Source organism: Oncorhynchus tshawytscha, linkage group LG01, assembly GCF_018296145.1.
Source record: "Oncorhynchus tshawytscha isolate Ot180627B linkage group LG01, Otsh_v2.0, whole genome shotgun sequence".
In the NCBI taxonomy this organism is placed as follows: Eukaryota; Metazoa; Chordata; class Actinopteri; order Salmoniformes; family Salmonidae; genus Oncorhynchus; species Oncorhynchus tshawytscha.
In genome coordinates, this window is record NC_056429.1 from 18,181,553 (window position 1) to 18,206,987 (window position 25,435).

Genomic DNA, 25,435 nt, shown 5'->3' on the forward strand with positions numbered 1-25,435 from the left:
GCCAGATGGTGAAGCATGATTCATCAATCCAGAGAATGCATTTCTACTGCCCCAAAGTCCAATGGTGGCAAGCTTTACACCACTCCAGTCGACACTTGGCATTCAACATGCTGCTCGGCCATGGAAACCCATTTCATGAAGCTCCCGACAAACAGTTCTTGTGCTGAAATAGTTTGGAAATCGGTAGTGAGTGTTGCAACCGAGGACAGATGATTTTTATGCGCTACGTGCTTCAGCACTCAACGGTTCTGTTCTGTGAGCTTGTGTGGCCTACCACTTTCCGGCTGAGCTGTTGTTGCTCTTAGACTTTTACCCTTCACAATAACAGCACTTACAGTTGACCGGGGCAGCTTTAGCAGGGCATACATTTGACGAGCTGACTTGTTGGAAAGGTGGCATCCTATGATGGTGCCACATTGAAAATCACTGAGCTCTTCAGTAAGGCCAGTCTACTGCCAATGTTTGTCTATGGAGATTGCATGGCTGTGTGCTCGATTTTATACACCTGTCAGCAACGGTTGTGGCTGAAATAGCCAAATCCATTAATTTGACGGGGTGTCCACATACTTTTGTTTATATAGTGTATGTTCGAGGAGTTGGCTTCTAGTGACAAAGAAGATGTGAGTTCGGGAAATAAAGTTCAATGACTGCCCCGCGACATATCTGAATGTTATGTAACCTTATGTAGCCGAGCTACCATCATGATAGCTATCTAACGTTAGCTTGCTAAATGTATCTCTAGCTAGCAGAGAAGCAGCGGAAGAGAGAGGAGAAGCACATCTGGCAAAGAGAATCAGAGTAGGGGGAGAAAACTGGGGCACACATCTTCAAAACAACTATTTATAAGATTTGCAAAAATGAAGCAATCAATAACTACCACTCAACAGTGCAACGTTAGGAAAGCTCAACGAAAAGAGTTGTCTCTCTCCTCTTATAGAAAAAGAACAATGCATCCTGCATGTTTCCACACATCTAAGTTCCTCTAGATTGTTAAAACAGGATGCCACATACTACAGTCACACCCAAATGGCACTTATCTGTAGGCCCTGACCCATGACTATGTCACACAAGACGAACCTGTATCAGCAAAATACTAACATATAACAACAGACAATTATCCAAGTAAAACAGCATAGTATGACTAATTAAACAGTATAGTATGTCATTATTATTTAATTTCCACCGCACACATCCCAATGGGCTTGCCTTGTGATGCTGCTCCATCAACTACAACAATCAAATTCCATGAAACTGGTATTTTGGAGAGCTGAGTGCATTCCTTGTTGTTGCCCATTGTCTACTAGAGACGCTGAGACGCCCACCTTTAGACATCCATCTGGACCAGCGTCATGACAGGGGGAGCCTCTGCCACCTTGGCCTTGCGGGGTAGCAGGTTGGCCAGGCTCCTGAAGGAGGGTGTGGCGTGCAGCAGCTCTTTGAGGCCCGCGCGGTACTCACGGCGGATTATGCAGTAGAGCACAGGGTTGAGGCAGCTGTTGGTGTGAGCCAGACACACAGTCAGCGGGAAGGTGTAGTTCTGGACGTTGTAATATGCATTGCTGAAGTGCACCAGGTCAAACTTAATCAGCGCGCCCCACAGCGTCAGCGCCTGGTTGGGCAGCCAGCACAAGAAAAAGGACAGAACCACGATAGCCACCGACTTGGTTACTTTGGACCGGCGCTTGTGGCGGCCTTCCGAGCCCTCTGAGCTGGCCGCTCCACTAATGCGTTGGCTCAGCACAAAGCGCAGCAGCAGCAGATAGCACACAGTGATGACCACCAAGGGAATAACAAAGCCCAGCAGTACTTTCTGTAGCTGGTACAGCCCCAGGAGCAGCTGAGGGTCCCAGCTGCCTGACTCAGGGAATCGCACCAAACACAGTTCCTCGTCGTATAGCTGGGCACTGGTGGAGTAGATTGCGTGGGGCAGGGTGGCTAGCAGCGACACTACCCAGATGCCCAGGCTGATCCACTTGGCGCTGGCTGCCGCCGTCCGCCTGCTGTGCATCTTGAGGGCTGAGGTCACTGCGTAGTATCGCGCCACACTCATGGCAGTCAGGAAGAAGACACTGGCGTACATGTTCATGATGGTCACGGAGCTGATGATCTTACACATTACTTTGCCGAAGGGCCAGCGGAAGTCCAGAGCCGTGTCAATAGCCCAAAAGGGGAGCGTGAGAACAAACTGCAGGTCGGTGAGAGCCAAGCCCATTACAAAGCAGTTGATTGAGGACTGCGTCTGACTGTGGCGTGAGTGAAGCAGGTAGAGTGCCAGAGAGTTCCCCACTAGCCCCAGTGCACACACAACAGAGTACACCAGAGCTATCATTACACGCACTGTGATGCTGGAACCATCTCCCTGTAGCTCCAGTATAGATTCCTTGCTTAAGAAGTGTAGCCAGCAGCGCAGCGACAGGTTGCCAGTAGAGCCACCGTAACCCAGTCCTGCATTATCCTCCAGTACTTGCTCACACACCTCTGGTACCAGGGTCTGCGCACTGTCATTTGGTTGCATGGCTAACTTATTCATTCACAAATCACTCAGCATGGCATGTTGGAGACCTCTTATGCTCAGGAGTAGAAATTGGTAGGAGATGCCACATTCATGATGAGGGGGGAAAAAGCAACCTAATTGTTACTTAGAACGTACCTGTCCTATTCATTTTCTCTGTGGAGCTGTCTTTTTGCTAAATCCAAGTTGTTCTCCACTGTATAGGTCTGTCCTCTGCAACACCTATCGTCTCTCATTCACTTCACTGAGCTCGGTGGAAGCACTTCTCATTCTTTTATAGATTCCGCAGGCGCGCGCAAGGTTCAGGCTCGTAATCACCACCACAGCTTCTCGCCTGTCTCCGTTAGAAACAACCCAGATAATGCCATGGTCGTCCTGCAATTCATCATAAATACATCTCAATACGTTCTGACATTTGAATTTAAATCTTGTTTGCTGTGTGTCTTCAATTTGGTTGGTGTGAGTAAATGAGTCATGGGGTGAGCTCCGTGGCGTTATTGAATTAATTTGGGATTAAACCAAACAAACAACACATTTATTCACCTGAACTGCCTCAGAATAAAATCAGCCTTGACTCAAGGTATTTTAACTTCTACTTCTCTTTTTCTCAGCGCTTGAAATGTGTTGGAACAGAGAGTATGGGGAGAGAAAATAGGCGGCACACCGTTAGCCTACTGCTCAAGTTTTTTTTACCTTTATTTTACTAGGCAAGTCAGTTAAGAACAAATTCTTATTTTCAATGACGGCCTAGGAACAGTGGGTTAACTGCCTGTTCAGGGGCAGAACGACAGATTTGTACTTTGTCAGCTCGGGAGTTTGAACTCGCAACCTTCCAGTTACTAGTCCAACGCTCTAACCACTAGGCTACCCTGCCGCCCCATTACAAATCAAATTGGAATCAAATTGGACAATTGGAAAATTAACAGATATAACCAATTAAAAAAAAAAAAATTACCAGCTCTTTATAGTTGTTTTACAAAGGGCAGCAACAGCAAAAATACCAATATTGTTTCCAACTGACTAAATTCTTTAACTCTCAGGCAAGGTTAATCATCAAAAGAGCATGCTTTTACAGAATGACCTGTTCTTTAACCCCCTATCCACAACAACCCTTGCAGCTGATAGGCATCAATTGACCGAGTCTTGGCACGAATGTGATTGACTGGGTTTTAACCCAGGTCGTCTGTGTGCCACAAGACTGTATTAGCCTGCTGACCTAAAGCCTAGGCATTACATTAGCTTGGGGAGCTAACACAAGTTTTCAGGTCTCATGGCACATGAGCATGGTTCGCTTAACCACTTTCGTTACACTTAGAAATCAGACAGTCATGGGACTAGGGATTAATAGCAGGTGTTTAGAAGGATAAAGCTGTCATATTATTTCATCTGAAATGTTTTCCTGGGGCATCTTGGCAGATTCTCCCCAGTGGTTTCAGACAGGTCTCATAGACTAAACGTAAGAGAATACATGTAAATCCAGTTTCTCAAATGAGTATGATATGTTACTTTTGACATGGTTACATAAAGACAGAAGGTTACTTAAGGCAAAAATGAAAGGAGGGTGGTTGGTCAGGGTGGATGGGCGTATAATGCAAACATCTGGCAACCCAAAGGTTGCATGTTTGAATTTCATCACGGCCAACTTTAGCATTTGAGCTAATTATCAACTTTTCAACTACTTACTACTTTTTAGCTACTTTGCAACTACTTAACAAGTTATCTAACCCTTCCCCTAACGCTAACCTTAACCCTTTTATCTAACCCTAACCCTTTAACCTAACTCCTAAACTTAGCCCTAACCCCTAACCCCTAGCCTAGCTAACGTTAGCCACTTAGCTAATGTTAGCCACAATAAATTGCAATTCATAACAAATCATTCATTTAGGATATTCTTAACATATTGTACGTTTTGCTAATTTGTAGCATATTGTACGTTTAGCAAATTCGTAACATATCGTACGAAATGGATGATGGACATCCACAAATTAATACATACCATAAGAAACATAACATATTGTATTATACTAAATGGAGTGTCTCAGATTTACGTACAGAATAATACGCAATGCTCTGAGACCAGGATGTTTCAGAAGGTAGAGATGAAAGTGGTCATCATGAGTGAAACTGTGGATGCATTCTGAGAATAAATAAGTGATTTAATTTTAATTTTTTCAACTAAAAGCTGATAGATATACAACCAATGACAACCAGTAGACTGTTAAATATCCAATATTTTATCAATAATCTATTCAGTGAAGTAACCATTGTGTTTGTAACAGTTTAAACAAACTCCTGGCTATAGGAAGAAACCTTAAGAGGATCTAGACTGTTAAAGGCAGCCAAAGTAAAATTAGGACCATCTTTCCGGCACAGCATGGTTGAAGCCGAAGCAACAGGGTCAGAAGAGAGCTTGTCTATGAGAAACTAATCAATTACTTGTAAATAATGAGTATTCCAATGGGGGGATACAGAGCAATCAAACATATTCAAATCTTCCATGATAAAAGTCGTCTGGAACGGGGTTTCCCAAACACATTATGATTAACAATGGCGCTGATCGCTTCCTTTCTAGAATGTTTCTTTTTACAGTACTGGAGAAATGCCAGTTGTGTGGTGTGATCTACACTGGTGTATGACCTAGAGTGGTGTGTGACCTAGAGTGGCGTGTGGCCTCTAGTAAGGTGGACCTAGAGTGGTATGTGACCTAGAGTGGTTTGTGAACTAGAGTGGTGTGTGTCCTAGAGACGGTCAGTAAAGCATGGTGTTTATCTTGTGTGCTGCTGCCTGGGTTAGACACAGGTCGTAGTGATTCACAGTGGGGTTGGCATTGCTTTAAAGTGCTGTTCTTGGATATTCTCTGAATATTATGGCACAGCAATAGTCACTTTTTTCTGAGTCCGCCTTCTAGTGAGCCTTGCAGAGTCAGTATGCTATTGTCAAATGTATCAATTCAAATGAATGAAACTAAAATGGATGTTATTATCCTGTCGAAAGCTAATTAGGACATGTTTCATGTCAGATCCCAAGGTAGGAACTTCTGGGAAGAGAGAGCCAGTAGCTAGTGTTTGGCATTTGCACAGCCTATAGTATAGCACAGATGGCCAGATATTGACATTTTGTAAAGCATTATGTCTGTAGACAGAGGATAGTCAAGCTGTAACATCACATAGACACTAAGGCCACGGCACAGGTTAATCCTATCAAACACCAAGATGAGCGCACCTGTGAAGTTCGATAAACCTGTAGACTTTAATCTCTTTATTGCATATCTCGGACCGTCCATTCAGTGATTAGCTTGCTATCTTATATACCTTTTTGCATCTGTAATATTTGTTGAATCATACCATACACCTCAAACAGAAGTGAACAGAACCACAACTTGGCATGAAATCACAAATGGAACGTTTCTTTCTGTTGTCCCTTTCCTGATGGAGGCAATGAAATTTTACTCCACCAAAGTGAAGGAGGTATTAATCATGTTTGGTTTGGTTTCATTTACCCATGTGACTCTCATTCAAAAATAAATAAGCAAAAAGAAAGTTTAAACCACTCAATAGCTGTTCATGGAGTTTAATACAAGCACTGAGTTTATCTGGTTCAGCAATGCACTTTAAAACAGAAAAGAAATTTGCAGGATTAAAGGGGCAATCTGGGATTTGCCACTTGTTTTGGTAAACAGCTGAGGGATGGGGCTGGAGTAATGTAACCACTCACCAATTCATAGACAGAACTATTGACGCAAGGAGCTATTGATGCATGGACTGACCATTCATGAGAATCTACACAGTGTTTGAATGATGTAAAAACAAGCTTATATTTTGGGTCCTGATGGGTTAAGGGAGTTGAAATAATCTCGTGAAGCATTTATAAATTCAATTCTGAAATAATCAATGGTAATGTTCATTTAAAAGTCCAAAAATGTATGCTTCAATCCTGGATTGCCCCTTTAAACAAGTGAAAACAAGGACATCTCTTTGACTGTGTCCTTTTTTTTTGTCCATCTCTCAGGGTCTGACTTAGAGTTCTCCTACCACTGGTCATATCCCACTATGCTGGTGGAAGATGGACAATCAAAATGGGTCACAGAGAAGCTGATTAAAAATGCTGGTCGCTGAGCTACTCTCCCCATGATTAAAGGCTGAGAGATGAGAGGCACCACGGCAGATAACGATTGACACAAACAATCGTTGAGATGTGCGTCTGCAGACATGCACACACAAGTCATTCAGGTCAACTTGGTCAAATAAGGGAAAGGGGGATACCTAGTCAGTTGTGCAACTGAAATGTGTCTTCCGCATTTAAAACAATACAAAACAGAATAACAAAACAAGAAAAAAAAGGATATACACACACACACACACACAGAATAAAATATAACAGGCAAAATAATGTATTTATTATTCCCCAACTCATAGTGTAAACAAGAGCCTTAGGCGTGTGCTACTCTGTTTCATGATATGAAGTGTGGAGATGGGAGCAGAACAGAGAAATCCTGCTGGGAATACTCTCTCCAAATCACATGTCATCAGCATGTGGGCGTAGTGTGGCTCTGCGGTGTGGATTCCAAGTCACTGTAGCTATATGGCCAGTAATGGGGTCTCCCTGGAAATGGACTTGCTCGTCCATGCTATTATTTTGAGACATGGGGTCAAAATTGGGCAGTCCTTGGCTGCCGTGACCAGTGCCCAGTTTTCCCAGCAGAGACATAATCGCATCCACACCCTGGTCTCCCAGGACATGGTTGTCTGGAGGCTTGGCCTTGTCGTCTGCAGTTTGGTACAGCTGGTCAATCACATGTAGCACTCTGGAGGACTGGAGGTTGTGCAGGGACCGTGACTGGACTGCAGGGGCGAGAGGGACACAGGTTACAGGTGAGTATGTATTCCAGTCATTAAATGTTGATGTATGTGTGACAGTACATACATCCCCAGTCCAACTTTAAGTCGTTAACTGTAAGCCACCCTCAACAATCTTGTACCTTGGTCTTCAGTTGTACAATTACCTAAAGACAACTAGGAATTTATTATATTCATAGAGCTAACAAACAGTCGGTAAAGATGACAAATTACATTTAAGTAATTCACAATCTTAAACCATTGATGAGACCATTAGATATCTTTGAAGTCCATTTCATATTTTATCCAACAGTTCCTCCAACTGTTGAGAGGAATTTTACAGTGAGACAGGCTGATGAGAAGAGTGCTCAATAATACATGGTTTCTGTGCTGAGGGTTGCCAGCTCAGCTCTTTGATGTGAATTGGTGGGCCTCCTTGCTCTGCAGAGTTGTTTTAACAGTGGCGTCGTAGCAGCATCTGGCAGTAGGAGTGAGAGGAGCTCTAGTCTATTCAGCTCTCCAGCTGTGATTTGAGGCAGGAGGTATGGGGTGGCAGGGCGAGGATTGGCCAGACAGTGCAGGAGGCTGACTCACCCCTCACTGGGCTGAAGTCCCCTCCTTGGCTGACCTTGGCAAAAGGGTTCAGGCTGGGGAAGTGGATGATGGAGAAGGACAGGAGCAGTACCTGGGGAAAAAGAGAAGGGTAAAAATCACCATTTGCTCTTTGCCAAAGTTAATAAGGTTTAGCCATTAGGGAGAGCTTCCACTCCCCGGTGGAGTTCCAGAGTGGAAGACTCACCTTTTCAGGAACTGTTGTTAAGAACTTTTCAGCTCATCCCAGTACATGGGCATCAAAGTCACAAGGCTTGAACACACTATCCTTATAATTCAAATGTTTGCCTTTTCCGAACGGCATTAGAAGAGATACAAACTCATTCATATTCATAGTGGATTTACAAGTCTAATTACTGCTTGCACTGATGTGGTGTGATTTTTTGTTCCTTCCAATTATGTTGTAGACAAGGGAATCAATGGTTTGCCTCTCTGGAGTGTATCTGTGTCTATTTACATCTGTATATCTGGCATACATCTTTCTCTCACTCCACCTGTCGGTCTCTCTCTAATTTCACATGGTGTATGGCCTGATCTAGTAAAACTGTTTCTTAAAGTGACACTTCTCCTTACCAGGACACAAGTCCCAGTCTGGGCGGTCTTTTTGGAGCCGCCCATGACCAGAGTCTGCAGCCTGTGCAGCTGCCCCATCAGAGACCTGGGAGACACAAAGGCTCAATTAGCAAATGTTGCGACCGGGTGTACGGAGGCAGAAACAGAGCAGGGAGAGCAGATTAGTGTGGAGGTCCCTCACGTATTGCATTTCTCCAGCTGGAACACTTTCCTCTGGAGCTCCTGGTTGTTTGTGTTGCAGGCAGCCATCCTGGAAGACAAACAACAAGGGAATTTCCCAGATGAGACTGACGAGCTGCTGCTGCTTGATCAGTCCAACAAACATACTAGCTAGCTGTCACTCTAACTACCACACTGAAAAACCCTTTTGTAGAATTAGATCATAATGTGACAGTCAAGTATACTGAATTACACATTTCTGACAGCAGTGGGCACTGTGAAGTTTCTCTGTGCCACGCAACTTAAGCAGAAACACATCAAGAATCTCACTACCGATAGACTGCCGATAAGTACATATCACAGTGGGAGGCCGTTCTATCTCTTGCTAGAACTAAAGTGGGACATGCTGCGGGCCGACCCTGTAGCGACAAACCTACCGATTCTACTTGTAGAATCGCAATGCTCGTCAGTGGCCAACAACTTAACTTTGATCCAATCAGAGAGCACATACCCCAACAAAAAAATGAAAAAAATGTGTCATTTTCTCCGTACATCCACGGATGAGCCAGTCACACTTCATATACAATATAGACTATGGGATGGGAGCTAGCTAAGTGCACAGACGCAATGCACACAACACTAAATACTTTCACCAAGCTATCTAAACACTGTAGCTAGTATTGCCGTTATAATTAAATCACAATGGATTAGCTAGTTTCCATGAAACAGCTGCCAGTGTTAGCTAGTGAGTTTTTGCAGTGTCCTAAGCTAGCTAGCTATTTTGTGCTAGCTAGCGAATATGCTAACATTAGCTAGCTAGTGAAACATTTGGCTATGGGCTGGCACTGGCGGTTTGGGATTATGGAGAGTGAATTTAATTGTTTCTTCATCGTTTTGCCAGGTAGTTATCTAGCTGTGGCCATCTGGTTAGTACCAACAAGGGCTTTCTACAAAATAGAAACATTAGTACAGATAGCTTGGAATCTAGACCACAGGCAATACGCACGGATATGCATTGCCAAACAACGCTATTGACACCTTCTGGTTTGGAGTATTTTACATCGCTGAGTGGCTGACGACTTCCAAGGTCTTTGCTGTGTGAACACAATAAAGATTGACTGCCGACACTCTGTTCAGAGGTGCTAAGTATTGTTGGCACGCAAACGTTTGACAATCCTACCAGTGTGTCTGAGCTTTCACACACTGATTCTTTTTCCATTTTTAAATTAGAAATACCTTCCGGCAACACGTCTTACCCAATGTGATACGGATCCGCTATTTGTAGACCTTATTGCTAGAAACTCTATCAGAAGCTAGTCATCAGATTCTAACCAGCTAATTAGCTACTAGCTATTTAGTAATTGTTAGCCACTGCTAGCGGCTTTTACCTCTAGCTCAGACACCAGCCGCTTTTACCCTGGATAATCAAATCAAATTGATTTGTCACATACACATGGTTAGCAGATGTTAATGCGAGTGTAGCGAAATGCTTGTGCTTCTAGTTCCGACAATGCAGTAATAACCAACGAGTAATCTAACCTAACAATTCCAAAACTACTACCTTATACACACAAGTGTAAAGGGATAAAGACTATGTACATAAAGATATATGAATGAGTGATGGTCCAGAACGGCATAGGCAAGATGCAGTAGATGGTATCGAGTACAGAACCTCACTGAGCTCGAGCTGTTTTGCAAGGAGGAATGGGAAAAAATGTCAGTCTCTCGATGTGCAAAACTGATAGAGACATACCCCAAGCGACTTACAGCTGTAATCGCAGCAAAAGGTGGCGCTACAAAGTATTAACTTAAGGGGGCTGAATAATTTTGCACGCCCAATTTTTCAGTTTTTGATTTGTTAAAAAAGTTTGAAATATCCAATAAATGTCGTTCCACTTCATGATTGTGTCCCAGTTGTTGTTGATTCTTCACAAAAAAATACAGTTTTATATCTTTATGTTTGAAGCCTGAAATGTGGCAAAAGGTCGCAAAGTTCAAGGGGGCAGAATACTTTCGCACGGCACTGTATATACATATGAGATGAGTAATGTAGGGTATGTAAACAAAGTGACATAGTTTAAAGTGGCTAGTGATACATGTATTACATAAAGATGCAGTAGATGATAGAGTACAGTATATACATATACATATGAGATGAATAATGTAGGGTATGTAAACATTATATTAAGTAGCATTGTTTAAAGTGGCGAGTGATATATTTTACATCAATTTCCATTATTAAAGTGGCTGGAGTTGAGTCAGTGTGTTGGCAGCAGCCACTCAATGTTAATGGTGACTGTTAAACAGTCTGATGGCCTTGAGATAGAAGCTGTTCTTCAGTCTCTCGGTCCCAGCTTTGATGCACCTGTACTGACCTCGCCTTCTGGATGATAGCGGGGTGAACAGGCAGTGGCTCGGGTGGTTGTTGTCCTTGATGATCTTTATGGCCTTCCTGTGACATCGGGTGGTGTAGGTGTCCTGGAGGGCAGGTAGATTGCCCCCGGTGATGCGTTGTGCAGACCTCACTACCCTCTGGAGAGCCTTACGGTTGTGGGCGGAGCAGTTGCTGTACCAGGCGGTGATACAGCCCGACAGGATGCTCTCGATTGTGCATCTGTAGAAGTTTGAGTGTTTTTGGTGACAAGCCAAATTTCTTCAGCCTCCTGAGGTTGAAGAGGCACTGCCGCGCCTTCTTCACGATGCTGTCTGTGTGGGTGGACCAATTCAGTTTGTCTGTGATCTGTACGCCGAGGAACTTAAAACTTACTACCCTCTCCACTACTGTCCCATTGATGTGGATAGGGGGGTGCTCCCTCTGCTGTTTCCTGAAGTCCACAATCATCTCCTTAGTTTTGTTGACGTTGAGTGTGAGGTTATTTTCCTGACACCACACTCTGAGGGCCCTCACCTCCTCCCTGTAGGCCGTCTCATCGTTGTTGGTAATTAAGCCTACCACTGTAGTGTCGTCCGCAAACTTGATGATTGAGTTGGAGGTGTGCGTGGCCATGCAGTCGTGGGTGAACAGGGAGTACAGGAGAGGGCTCAGAACGCACCCTTGTGGAGCCCCAGTGTTGAGGATCAGCGGGGTGGAGATGTTGTTACCTACCCTCAACACCTGGGGGCGGCCCGTCGGCTTGTCAGTCTGCACAACGCCAGTATGCACAGCAAGATATCAACCCAGAGCATATCAGGACTGCTTTTCTACACCATTGCCTCAGATTACTGGACCATTATTACAGATCCTCGCAGCTAGCTAGCTGCTACCGAGTGGCCCAGCCCCCATGCTAGCCTTTGAACCAGGCCCATCTCCCGGCCAGCTCAGTGGACCCTATGATCCCTCGGCTACACAGCTGATGCCTCCCGGACTCTCACCGGATTCCTGCCATAAGCTCTGGACCTTTGCATCGAATCATTGCAACTGGCTAGCTGCTACCGAGTGTCTATAGTGGCTAACGCCCTTGACCCGAAGCTAGCACCAGTTAGCCTTGAGACAGGCGCATCTCCCGGCTAGCAAACGATATTACTCCAGCTACATTACCGCTTTTGTCAATTGGCCAGGACCCCTTGTCGACACGGAGCCCCTCAGATCCATCGTGATTGGTCTGCCGACGTAATTCCATCCGATGTGCCCTCAACCGGCCTTTGTCGGACGTCGATGAAGACGCTTCTGCTAGCCCCGACCTGCTAACTTTATGAACGCCGTGTCTCCTGCTTGCCAGCGTAGTAACGACTTCCCTGTTTCATCTATTGATGTTCACTGGACCCTATGATCACCTGGCTACATAGCGGATGCCTGCTGGACTGCTCAATAATCACGGGACTCCATTTTGTTTGTTTTGTTTATCTGTCTGCCCCAGCCTCGAACTCAGGCCCTGTGTGTAGTTAACTGACCCTCTCTGCCCATTCATCACCATTTTACCTGTTGTTGTCTTAGCTGATTAGCTGTTGCTGTCTTACTCGTTGTCTTAGCTAGCTTTCCCAATCAACAACTGTGATTGCTTTATGCCTTGCTTTATGTCTCTCTCTAATGTCAATATGCCTTGTATACTGTTGTTTAGGGAAGTCATCATTGTTTTATTTTACTGCAGAGCCCCTAGCCAAACTCAAAATGCCTCAGATACCTCTTTTGTCCCGCCTCCCACACATGGGGTGACCTCACCTAGCATAACTAGTGCCTCCAGAGAGATGCAACCTCTCTTATCGTCACTCAATGCCTAGGTTTAACTCCACTGTACATTATGCCCTGAATCTATTCTACCACGCCCAGAAATCTGCTCCTTTTATTCTCTGTCCCCAACGCAGTAGACGACCAGTTTTAATAGCCTTTAGCCGTACCCTCATCCTACTCCTCCTCTGTTCTTCGGGTGATGTACCCCAGGTTAACCCAGGTGCTCTCATTTGTTGACTTCTGTAACCGTAAAAGCCTTGGTTTCATGCATGTTAACATTAGAAGCCTCCTCCCTAAGTTTGTTTTACTCACTGCTTTAGCACACTCCGCCAAACCTGATGTCCTTGCCGTGTCAGAATCCTGGCTTAGGAAGGCCACCAAAAATTCTGAGATTTCCTTCCCAACTACAACATTTTCCATCAAGATATAACTGCCAAAGGGGGAGGAGTTGCAATCTACTGCAGTTCTGTTATACTTTTCAGGTCTATGCTCAAACGGTTTGAGCTTCTATTTTTTTTAATTAATCTCTCCAGAAATATGTCTCTCACTGTTGCCACCTGTTATAGACCCCCCTCAGCTCCCAGCTGTGCCCTGGACACCATATGTGAATTGATTGCCCCCAATCTATCTTCAGAGTTCGTTCTGTTAGGTGACCTAAACTGGGATATGTTTAACACCCCGTCCGCCATACAATCTAAGCAAGATGCCCTCAATCTCACACAAATTATCAAGGAACCCACCAGGTACAACCATAAATCCGTAAACATGGGCACCCTCAAGGATATTATCCTGACCAACTTGCCCTCCAAATACACCACTGCTGTTTTCAATCAGGATCTCAGCAATCACTGCCCCATTGCCTGCATTCATTAGGGGTCTAGTCCCCTCATCACTGGCAAACGCTCCCTAAAACACTTCTGCAAGCAGGCCTTTCTAATCGACCTGGCCCGGGTATCCTGGAAGGATATTGACCTCATCCCGTCAGTTGAGGATGCCTGGTTGTTCTTTAAAAGTAATTTCCTCTCCATCTTAAATAAGCATGCCCCTTTCAAAAAATGTAGAACTAAGAATAGATATAGCCCTTGGTTCACTCCAGACCTGACTGCCCTCGACCAGCACAAAAACATCCTGTGGCGTACTGCACTAGCATCGAATCGTCCCCACGATATGCAACTTTTCAGGGAAGTCAGGAACCAATACACACAGTCAGTTAGGAAAGCAAAGGCTAGATTTTTCAAACAGAAATTTGCATCTTGTAGCTCTACCTCCAAAAAGTTATGGGACACTGTAAAGTCAATGGAGAACAAGAGCACCTCCTCCCAGGAAACACTGTCACCACCGATAAATCCACGATAATCGAGAATTTCAATAAGCATCTCTCTACGGCTGGCCATGCTTTCCTCCTGGCTACCCCAACCCTGGCCAACAGCTCCGCACCCCCCCACAGCTACTTGCCCAGGCCTCCCCAGCTTCTCCTTCACCCAAATCCAGATAGCAGATGTTCTGAAAGAGCTGCAAAACCTGGACCCATACAAATCAGCTGGGCTAGACAATCTGGACCCTCTCTTTCTAAAATTATCCGCCGCCATTGTTGCAACCTCCCTTCTGTAATGTCAGAGATTCCTGAAGATTGGAAAGCTGCCGCAGTCATCCCCCTCTTTAAAGGGGGAGACACTCTAGACCCAAACTGTTACAGACCTATATCCATCAGATCACTGACCATTTCGAATCCCACGGTACCTTCTCCTCTGTGCAATCCGGTTTCTCAGCTGGTCACAGGTGCACCTCAGCCACGCTCAAGGTACTAAACGATATCATAACCGCCATCGATAAAAGACAATACTGTGCAGCAGTCTTTATCAACCTGGCCAAGGCTTTCAACTCTGTCAATCACCGTATTCTTATCGGCAGACTCAACAGCCTTGGTTTCTCAAATGACTGCCTCGCCTGGTTCACCAACTATTTCTCAGATAGTTGGTGTTCTGTGTGTCAAAGTGGAGGGCCTGTTGGCCAGAACTCTGGCAGTCTCTATGGGGGACCACAGAGTTCAATTCTCAGTCTGACTCTTTTCTCTGTATATATCAATGATGTTGCTCTTGCTGCGGGTAATTCCTCGATCCACCTCTACGCAGACGGCACCATTCTGTATACATCTGGCCCTTCTTTGGACACTGTGTTAACAAACCTCCAAACAAGCTTCAATGTCATACAACACTCCTTCCGTGGTCTCCAACTACTCTTAAACGCTAGTAAAACTAAGTGCATGCTCTACAACCGATCGCTGCACGCACCCGCCCGCCTGACTAGCATCACTACTCTGGACGGTTCTGACTTAGAATATGTGGACAACTACAAATACCTAGGTGTCTGGCTAGACTGCAAACTCTCCTTCCAGACTCATATTAAGCATCTCCAATCCAAAATTCAATCTAGAATCGCAACAGAAGCCTCCTTCGCTCACGCTGCCAAACATACCCTCGTAAAACTGACTATTCTACTGATCCTCGACTTCGGCGATGTCATTTACAAAATAGCCTCCAACACTCTACTCAGCAAACTGGATGCAGTCTATCACAGTGCCATCCGTTTTGTCACCAAAGCCCCATATACCACCCACCACTGCAACCTTGATGTTCTCGTCAGCTGGCCCTCGCTACATATTCTTCGCCAGACCCACTGGCTCCATCTATAAGTCTTTGATAGGTAAAGCTCCGCCTTATCTCAGCTCACTGGTCACCATAACAACACCCACCCGTAGCACACGCTCCATCAGATATATCTCACTGGTCATCCCCAAAGCCAACACACACTTTGGCCGCCTTCCCTTCCAGTTCTCTGCTGCCAATGACTGGAACGAATTGCAAAAATCGCTGAAGTTGGAGACTTATATCTCCCTCACTAACTTTAAGCATCAGCTATCTGAGCAGCTTACCGATCACTGCAGCTGTACATAGCCCATCTGTAAATAGCCCACACAACTACCTACCTCATCCCCATATTGTTTTTATTTACTTTTTTGCACACTAGTATTTCTACTTGCACATCTTCATCAGCACATCCATCACTTCAGTGTTAATTTGCTGAATTGTAATTACTTCGCTACTATGGCCTATTTATTGCCTTACCTCCTTACTCCATTTGCACACACTGTATATAGATTTTTCTATTGTGTTATTGACTGTACTTTTGTTTATCCTATGTGTAACTGTGTTGTTTTTGTCACACTGCTTTGCTTTATCTTGGCCAGGTCGCAGTTGTAAATGAGAACTTGTTCTCAACTGGCCTACATATTTAAATAAAGGTGAAATTAAAAAAATATATATACACTGCTCAAAAAAATAAAGGGAACACTTAAACAACACAATGTAACTCCAAGTCAATCACACTTCTGTGAAATCAAACTGTCCACTTAGGAAGCAACATGGAATAGACAACAGGTGGAAATTATAGGCAATTAGCAAGACACCCCCAATAAAGGAGTGGTTCTGCAGGTGGGGACCACAGACCACTTCTCAGTTCCTATGCTTCCTGGCTGATGTTTTGGTCACTTTTGAATGCTGGTGGTGATTTCACTCTAGTGGTAGCATGAGATGGAGTCTACAACCCACACAAGTGGCTCAGGTAGTGCAGCTCATCCAGGATGGCACATCAATGCGAGCTGTGGCAAGAAGGTTTGCTGTGTCTGTCAGCGTAGTGTCCAGAGCATGGAGGCGCTACCAGGAGACAGGTCAGTACATCAGGAGATGTGGAGGAGGCCGTAGGAGGGCAACAATCCAGCAGCAAGACCGCTACCTCCGCCTTTGTGCATGGAGGAGCAGGAGGAGCACTGCCAGAGCCCTGCAAAATGACCTCCAGCAGGCCACAAATGTGCATGTGTCTGCTCAAACGGTCAGAAACAGACTCCATGAGGGTCGTATGAGGGCCCGACGTCCACAGGTGGGGATTGGGCTTACAGAGAACACCAAGATTGGCAAATTCGTCACTGGCGCCCTGTGCTCTTCACAGATGAAAGCAGGTTCACACTGAGCACATGTGACAGATGTGACAGTCTGGAGACGCGGTGGAGAACGTTCTGCTGCCTGCAACATCCTCCAGCATGACCGGTTTGGCGGTGGGTCAGTCATGGTGTGAGGTGGCATTTCTTTGGGGGGCCGCATAGCCCTCCATGTGCTCGCCAGAGGTAGCCTGACTGCTATTAGGTACCTAGATGAGATCCTCAGACCACTTGTGAGACCATATGCTGGTGCGGTTGGCTCTAGGTTCATCCTAATGCAAGACAATGCTAGACCTCATGTGGCTGGAGTGTGTCAGCAGTTCCTGCAAGAGGAAGGCATTGATGCTATGGACTGGCCCGCCCGTTCCCCAGACCTGAATCCAATTGAGCACATCTGGGACATCATGTCTCGCTCCATCCACCAATGCCACATTGCACCACAGACTGTCCAGGAGTTGGCGGATGCTTTAGTCCAGGTCTGGGAGGAGATCCCTCAGGAGACCATCCGCCACCTCATCAGGAGCATGCCCAGGCGTTGTAGGGAGGTCATACAGGCACGTGGAGGCCACACACACTACTGAGCCTCATTTTTACTTGTTTTAAGGACATTACATCAAAGCTGGATCAGCCTGTAGTGTGGTTTTCCACTTTAATTTTGTGTGTGACTCCAAATCCAGACCTCCATGGGTTGATAAATTTGATTTCCATTGATCTTTTTTGTGTCATTTTGTTGTCAGCACATTCAACTATGTAAAGAAAAAAGTATTTAATAAGAATATTTTATTCATTCAGATCTAGGATGTGTTATTTTAGTGTTCCCTTTATTTTTTTGAGCAGTGTATAAAAAGGCCAAGTGCAGTCAAAAATGTAATTTTCCTGTGTTTTATATGTATTTCCACACTATGAGGTTGTAATAATACTGTGAAATTGTGAACATTATGATAATACTGTTTTAGTGTAAGAACTGTTTGAAAAGATCGGCTTAAATTTCTGACTGTTTTGGTGGGATGCAGTTTTCACCTGCTAGGTGGTAAATTAGTTAGAACTTCTTAGGGCTAGGTGTCCCGCTAACTTCCGGTAAAATTGGAGTGCACGCAATTCAAATAAATAATCATAAAAATGATGGATATTAAACATTTCGGTACATACAACTGTCTTATATCGGTTAAAAGCTTAAATTCTTGTTAATCTAACTCCACTGTTTGATTTACAATAGGCTTTACAGCGAAAGCATGCCATACGATTGTTTGAGGATGGCGCCCCACATCAAAATATTTATCCACCAGCACAGGTTTCATAAATTCACAAATAGCAATTAAATATTCACTTACTTTTTGAAAATCTTCCTCTGATTTGTCATCCAAAGGGTCCCAGCTAAAACATGTGGTGTCATTTTGTTAGATAAAATCCTTCTTTATATCCCAAAAAGTCTGTTTGGTTGGCTCCATCGATTTGAGTAATCCACTTTTTCAACATGCAGAGAAAGGAATCTAAAAAGCTACTGCTAAACTTTGTTAAAGCAAGTCAAAACACATTTCTAAATAATCCTCAGATACACTAAAATGTAATTAAACTATAATATTTAATACGGAAAGAAGTATGTTCAATAGGAAACCGATATTAGCAGGTGTGCATCCTCTTTGTCTCACGCGCATACACAAATTTCCAAGTCATTATCCTTTGTCGTTTTGGAAGAATCAAGCCTGAAACCTTGAATAAAGACTGTTGACATCTAGTGGAAGCCATAGGAATTTCAATCTGGGAGCTGGATTTGGATATGCCCCTATACTTTCCATTGTAAAAGCATGGGCTCTCTCAACAACAAAAAATCAGGTTGGTTTTTCTTTGGATTTTCTCCAACCATATGTATTGTGTTATAGCCTCCTACATTATTTTAACATTTCTACAAACTTCATAGGGTGTTTTTTCCAATGATACCAATTATATGCATATCCTGGCTTCAGGGCCTGAGCAACAGGTAGTTTACTTGGGCATGTCAGTCAGACAGGAAGTAGAGAAAAATAGACCCTAGCCTGAAGAATAAGAACGTGACTTCCAAACCTTTTTGCCAATAACAGCTTGTTTTTAGTTTTCCCCTCCACACTCAGAAATTGCTCTTTGCTAAGAAGTTATGTCTTTATTTTTTACCATTTTAATTGAAAACAATCACAGAAAGGTACATAATTATCTATAAATTATTTGATATTGAGATAAAAATGGCTGCATTGGGACCTTTGATTTTAACTTATTGTGCTCAGCACCCTGTGACATGTTCCAAATATCTTGTTAGTTTGTAGAAGTGCTTTATCGATTTTAGGCAGTTCTAGTCAGAATTGATCATGTCTACTTTGAATTGAGGTCTGTGAGTCCCTGCCTTATCCATTTATTTAGTGCCTATTGCCAGTACCTGCTCTCCAGACCATCAATATATTCCTTTTTCTTCTTCCTGCTCTCCTGAGCCGACTGCTTATTCCGGATCTTTCTGCGAATTTTCTTCAGAATCCTCTCCTCATACTAATAGAAACAGACAAAGGAAGTACATATTTAATGTGTTTACACACTTTGGTAATACTCAAGAGCCATAAGTTGTTCTGTGAAGTGGCAAAGTGTGCAAAAAAGTTTGACCTTTGTGAGAGGTAATTGGCTAGGCAGAGTCACCCCCTCCTTGGCCAGCAGTTTTTTCTCATCCTCATTAAGAATCAACTCTTGGAAGGACTGTTGGGAATGCTGTGGGGGCTGGAAGTGAGATGAAAATGTTAATACAGTAAGTCATACGTACAGCATCACAACCAGTGGCCAGCTGCAATGAGATTTTCAGAGTGAATGGAGGGAGTGCAGAGTTACACGGCAGACAGCATAGCCCTCGATCCCTCTCATTTCATGCATTGCTCATGCCAATTACATTGCCTGATTTTTATAGAATGACTTTACCCCTCTAACCCATTTCTCTCTACTCCAACACACTCACTCACCTATATACAAACAATTACAGACACACTCCCCCCAAGCGCACACAAACACACCCTTCATCATCACTCACCGGATCAGATGTGCCAGAGAGCAGTAGGTCCTTGACAGTGAGGGGGAAGCCAGAAGACAGCTGGGTTGTGTGTGCATCAGAGGAACACTCTGTCCCCCCAGTCCTGCCTGGGTAGAAGCCTGAGTCCCAGCCATCTGTAACCACACAGAGAGACGTGATGGGACCAGACAGAAGTGCCATCATTTGTCTGTGTATGTGTTGATACTGAGACAATGTAGGCCTTTGCCTAATGGATACATAGAGCATAAGAACACAGACTGTGTTGCTTTCAAAGGATGAACTTCTGTTCCAATGATTGACATTAACAAATTGCAATACTTAATCACATATTCCGCATGACGTAATAATGTAACTGCCTCTGTTGCTTCTTTTTATCATTTAAAACTTTAAAGTTTTTGTTATACTTTCTGTGCTTAGTAATTTGTGCCAGCTTTGTCTTACTGATATCAATGGAGAAGTTGGCATCCAGGGTGACCTTGGTTTGTGGCTGAGGGGGGATGAAGTGGGGCTCCATGGGAGGGCTCTCAGGGCGCTGGGGGCTGTCCATCTGATCCGAGTGCGGGTCCTCACTGATGCCACTGTCACTAGGAGAGGGAGACCACAGGGGGGACCCCGAAACTGAGCCACTGCCACTCAGGAGGGCATTCAGGAAGTCCTCGCTTTGTTGCTCTGCTGGACACACCTGCCAAATGACATACCAAATGTGGTAATTATTGTACAGCCAAACTGGAGAGAGTGGTTGAGAATCGCAGGCTAGACATGTGAATCACGTAGTAGACACAGGTAAGGGGACATTTTAAAAACACTGCAGGATAAAAATCACAGAGTTAGATATTTCACTCCACTCACGTTTGGCTCGTGGATTGGCCAGGCATGGTTGTCATGGTGTCCCATCTCCTCATGACGGAGGATGCCATTGTTTTGATCAAACAGCAAATCAAGCAGCTCAATCCCGTCGCAACCCTGGAACAGAACAGGCCACTTAATGACATGTTGCTTTACATTTACAACTGAGAGATAACATACAAAGAGCCTTACAGGATGGCTGTAAAAGCAATAATACCCAGGACTAATGCTTTTTATTACCATTATCTCATGGCACTCCTATCTAAAAAAATCAATTTGACTATGCCTTTCAATGCGTAAGTTAAATTAAGTTGATCTAGGTCTGATTCATTTGAAAGGAGAAAAGTGTAAGACTATTCCTTTGTAGGCTACACAACGCACCCACATTCCTTTGTAGGCTACACGACGCACCCACATTCCTTTGTAGGCTACACGACGCACCCACATTCCTTTGTAGGCTACACAAGCACCCATATTCCTTTGTAGGCTACACAAAGCACCCACATTCCTTTGTAGGCTACACAACGCACCCACATTCCTTTGTAGGCTACACGACGCACCCACATTCCTTTGTAGGCTACACGACGCACCCACATTCCTTTGTAGGCTACACGACGCACCCACATTCCTTTGTAGGCTACACAACGCACCCACATTCCTTGGTAGGCTACACGACGCACCCACATTCCTTTGTAGGCTACACAACGCACCCACATTCCTTTGTAGGCTACACGACGCACCCACATTCCTTTGTAGGCTACACGACGCACCCACATTCCTTTGTAGACTACACAACGCACCCATATTCCTTTGTAGACTACACAAAGCACCCATATTCCTTTGTAGACTACACAAAGCACCCATATTCCTTTGTAGACTACACAAGCACCCATATTCCTTTGTAGACTACACAAAGCACCCATATTCCTTTGTAGACTACACAAAGCACCCACCCCCATTCACTGGCACGTAGATACAGTGTGTTACCTCCTCTGAACTTGTTTGACGATACATATAACCTTGGCTGCCCTAATAACATAAATTACTAAACAAATGAACCAGGAGACACTAAAAACACAGAAACTAAGACATGGGCCCTGTTACCTGGTCTGAATAGTGGTCCATAATTTCAGCACTAGGGCGGCACAGGACAGAACTCCCCAAAATAAGACAAATCCAGTTAAGTGTTCTGTTTCCTTTGTTGTGAAGGAGCTCTGTTCCAGATTACCATGTCTCTACTGTATCTCCCTGCTCTTGTTCTGAGGTCCAAAGTTTAAACTCCAACACAGCACACCCAGTAATCAACTCCAGGGCTGTCATCCCATTGGCCAGTTTGTAAAGATTTGATTGCCAGGGAAAGACTGACAACCAAGGAAAGTCTGTCTGTCTAGAAAAGAACCTTCATGGATGAATGGATGAATAGATCAGAGTTTATACTTTCCTATCCTCTTGTTGTGTTTGATAACAGATTGACAGGGAATGAGGGTACCCTTTGACACAGTTTCTGTGTGATGTTAGTTAATTCATACGGTATAGAGATGCTCTTTATGGCCTGTCAATGAGAGCTTGATTGAACATCCTTGTAGTGGCTTCCTTTCCTCTTTACCATAGCCACTGCCCAAGCCTGAAGCGGGGTTTTTTGGTACGCATACAGTCCACACTCAAGGTTTCCAAACGGCCAAACATTCAATGACATCCAGGGATATGGTGCAACAAAAATGTTTATTCTTCTTATATCTAACAAAGAAATTATTCTCCAATCAACTTAAAGCATAGAATACTTGATATGGAAAATACATAACATGACCTTTCTGTATGTATGTCTGTATGTTCAAAAACTATACCGCTCCCGCATCTAGCAAGGACTCCCTGCCCCGAAGGCCCAACTTCCTGCCTTTATCCTAACACACTTACCACAATACAATGAATGGGCAAGAGGGGGCCAAAAACTGAATTACACTAACAAATTAATATATCTGAATCAGGTAAATATAAATCATAAAGGTACGTACCTAATATTTCATCATGTACATTAATATTTAATATATTTACACAAATGTTCCACATGTTCCTCTCCTGCATAAGTGGAAGATACTCCCTGATCCATCTCTTCCAGAAGAGGTCAGTGATATATTGTACTTGCTTCCATCTCCTTTGTGAGTATAGGCCGTTCTCTGGAATAGTCCTGGTGGCAGGACTGGCTTAGCTTTCAGATTAAGCAGATGGTTTGGAGTCAGGTGTTCTAGATCATTTGGGTCATTTGTTACAGTAGTAATTGATCTGTCATTCATAATCGCCTCAACTTCACACAAGGCTGTCTGCAAAGCCTCATCATCCAGTACTTGCTCTTTAAGGACTGAATAGAGGATATTTTTCACCAGTCGGATCAACCTCTCCCATACCCCCCCATGGTGGGCTCCAGAGGGAGGATTGAATGACCATGTCACTCCTTCCTTCAGTAATTCATTTTGAATCTTGTTGTGATCCAGCCCTTTCAGAGCTTCTCCTAGCTCTCTGTGTGTTCCAACAAAGTTGTGCCATTGTCTGTTCTGATACTTGTTCTTGGGCCCCTTCGACAGATGAACCTGCGCAGGGCATTGATGCAGGAATCAGTATCCAGATAACTAGCAACTTCTAGATGGACAGCTCAACTCACAAGGCAAGTAAAGATCACACCATACCACTTCACATGAACGCGGCCTCGCTTCACCTCTATGGGTCGAAATAATCTATGCCCACATGGGTGAAAGGCGGGAAATCAGGTGACACCCGATCTTGTGGAAGGTCGGCCATTTTCTGTTCTCCACTTCTAGATTGCATCCGCCTGCAGAAGACACAGCTCTTAAGGAGTTGGCACAGGGTATCCAATATCGCTGGCGAAGTCTAGAAAGCATGTGACCTTTCCCAGAGTGGCCAACCTGCTCATGGATGTGGAGTAAGATCAGTCTGGAGATGTAGGAGTCTTTGGGCAGGATCATAGGATTCTTTAGTTCCATAGGCATAGCAGCTTTGCTTAACCTTCCTCCTACTCTCAGAATGCCACTGTCAACAATTGGATCAAGCTTACAGATTGAGCCGCTTCTCTTGGCACATTGTTTTCCTCTTACAACTAGTGCAATTTCTTGTTTAAAGTGCTGTTGTTGCTCAAATCGAATGATGACCTTTTCTGCTTCATCTAGGTCATCCACAGACAGACTTTCTTTTCCAAACGTCAGCTTGAACTTGTCAATTTGTTCCTTCAATGAGTTTGTCAGACTCTGATCTGATCTTGGATCAGTTTGTGAGAGAATTTTCCTTTTCTGGCTTAACTGTAGAATAAGTCTCTTCAGTTTCAGCATCCAGGCAACTGCTTTCTTCAAGCTGTTCCATGTTGAATAGTACTCAATCAGTTTGCTGGTTGGACTATTTTCTTACACACTCTGGATCATCCGGAGGGATGGAGCTAAGCTCCTCGGGGACTTTCGGCCAATGAGTTTCTGGTTTCTCCAGGAATTCTGGTCCATTGCGCCATCTCTTTGAGTTCAGGAACATTTCAACATGAAATCCTCGAGGCATCATCGGCTGGGTTGTGTTTGGAGTTCAAATACCTCCACTGTTTTGTTTTCGATAGGTCACGGATCATAGCAACCCTATTAGCCACAAAGGTATGGAATCTCTTCGTATCATTGCAGATGTATTTTAGCACAGACTGGCTGTCTGTCCAGAAAGTTGACTCCTCAAGTTCAATCTGGAGCGCCAACCTTAACATCCTGTCCACTCACACTGCCAATGTTGCTGCAGCAAGTTGCAGTCTGGGGATCGTCATCTGCTTGAGTGGAGTCACCCTTGATTTCCCCAGTATGAATGCAATGTGGACCTTTTCCATACCGTTTGTGAACCTAAGGTAGCTTGCCGTGCCATAACCTTGTTCACTTGCATCACCGAAGTGATGCAGCTGTGCGGTCTTGACCAAAGTTCTCAAGCATCACACACCTATCAATCTGGAATCTGGACAGCTGGTCCAGCCCTGAGAAGCATCTCTTCCATGAAATAGTGTTCTTCAGGGATGACTTCGTCCCATCCACACTTTAGCTTGCAGAGCACTTGAAGAATTTGCTTTGCCTTTAATACAAATGGGGCGAGGAAACCTACTGGATCATAAATAGAGCTGACAGTTGAGAGAATACCTCTTCTTGTAAGGGGTCTGTTCTTGACAGTGACTCGGAAGGTAAATGCATCACTTTCAATGTTCCATCGGTTTCCAAGTGCTCTTTCAACAGGCAGCTTTTCTCTGTCCAGGTCCAGTTCTTTTATCTGCTTGGCTTTGTGTTCATCAGGGATAGAAGCCAGCACAGTGCGGCTGTTGCTGACCCACCTGGTCAATTTGAACCCACCCTGAGAGCACACATCCCTGAGGATTTTTGAGAGAGCTATGGCTTGTTCTTCTGTGGCCACTGACTTGAGGCAGTTATCAACATAGAAGTTGGACTTGACTGTTTGAGTCACCTCTTCATCGTACCTCTCACAGTTGTCCTCTGCAGTCTTTCGCAGTGCAAAGTTTGCACAACTTGGAGAGGATATAGCACCGAAAAGATGCACCGTTATTCTGTACTCCTCCAATCTTTTGTTAGTATCACCTTCCGGCCACCATAGTAATCACAGGAAGTCTAAGTAATCTTCATGGACACGTACTTGATGGAACATTCCTTCGATGTCT

At 44.4% G+C, this 25,435-nt stretch overlaps 2 protein-coding genes across 2 annotated transcripts; both read right to left on the minus strand.

Annotated features, from left to right (window-relative positions):
* Positions 1 to 512: 512 nt before the first annotated feature.
* On the minus strand, positions 513 to 2,803 carry LOC112267513 (relaxin-3 receptor 1-like). The gene has a single exon (XM_024372736.2). It carries the CDS (start codon positions 2,528 to 2,530, stop codon positions 1,325 to 1,327), a length of 1,206 nt encoding a protein of 401 aa, XP_024228504.1. The 5' UTR covers positions 2,531 to 2,803; the 3' UTR covers positions 513 to 1,324.
* Positions 2,804 to 6,066: 3,263 nt separating this feature from the next.
* Positions 6,067 to 21,998, minus strand: LOC112230187 (cyclic AMP-responsive element-binding protein 3-like protein 3-B). Its single transcript, XM_024396406.2, has 10 exons — positions 21,844 to 21,998; positions 20,743 to 20,856; positions 20,335 to 20,575; positions 19,894 to 20,027; positions 19,479 to 19,589; positions 19,261 to 19,367; positions 8,714 to 8,782; positions 8,533 to 8,617; positions 7,942 to 8,032; positions 6,067 to 7,353 (listed from the first exon to the last, which is right to left on the minus strand). The coding sequence occupies exons 1-10, from the start codon at positions 21,862 to 21,864 to the stop codon at positions 7,028 to 7,030; spliced, it is 1,299 nt and encodes a 432-aa protein (XP_024252174.1). The 5' UTR covers positions 21,865 to 21,998; the 3' UTR covers positions 6,067 to 7,027.
* Positions 21,999 to 25,435: the final 3,437 nt, after the last annotated feature.

Bases quoted from the DNA above. Each gene is read 5' to 3' on its own strand.
- LOC112230187 (XM_024396406.2), bottom strand. From the start codon at position 21,864: ATGGACCACTATTCAGACCAG. The intron at 20,857-21,843 runs GTAACAGGGCCC...GTTCTGTTCCAG, and splicing joins TGGACCACTATTCAGACCAG to GGTTGCGACGGGATTGAGCT. The intron at 19,368-19,478 runs GTCAAACTTTTT...TGTTTCTATTAG, and splicing joins GCCAATTACCTCTCACAAAG to TATGAGGAGAGGATTCTGAA.
- LOC112267513 (XM_024372736.2), bottom strand. From the start codon at position 2,530: ATGAATAAGTTAGCCATGCAACCAAATGACAGTGCGCAGACCCTGGTA.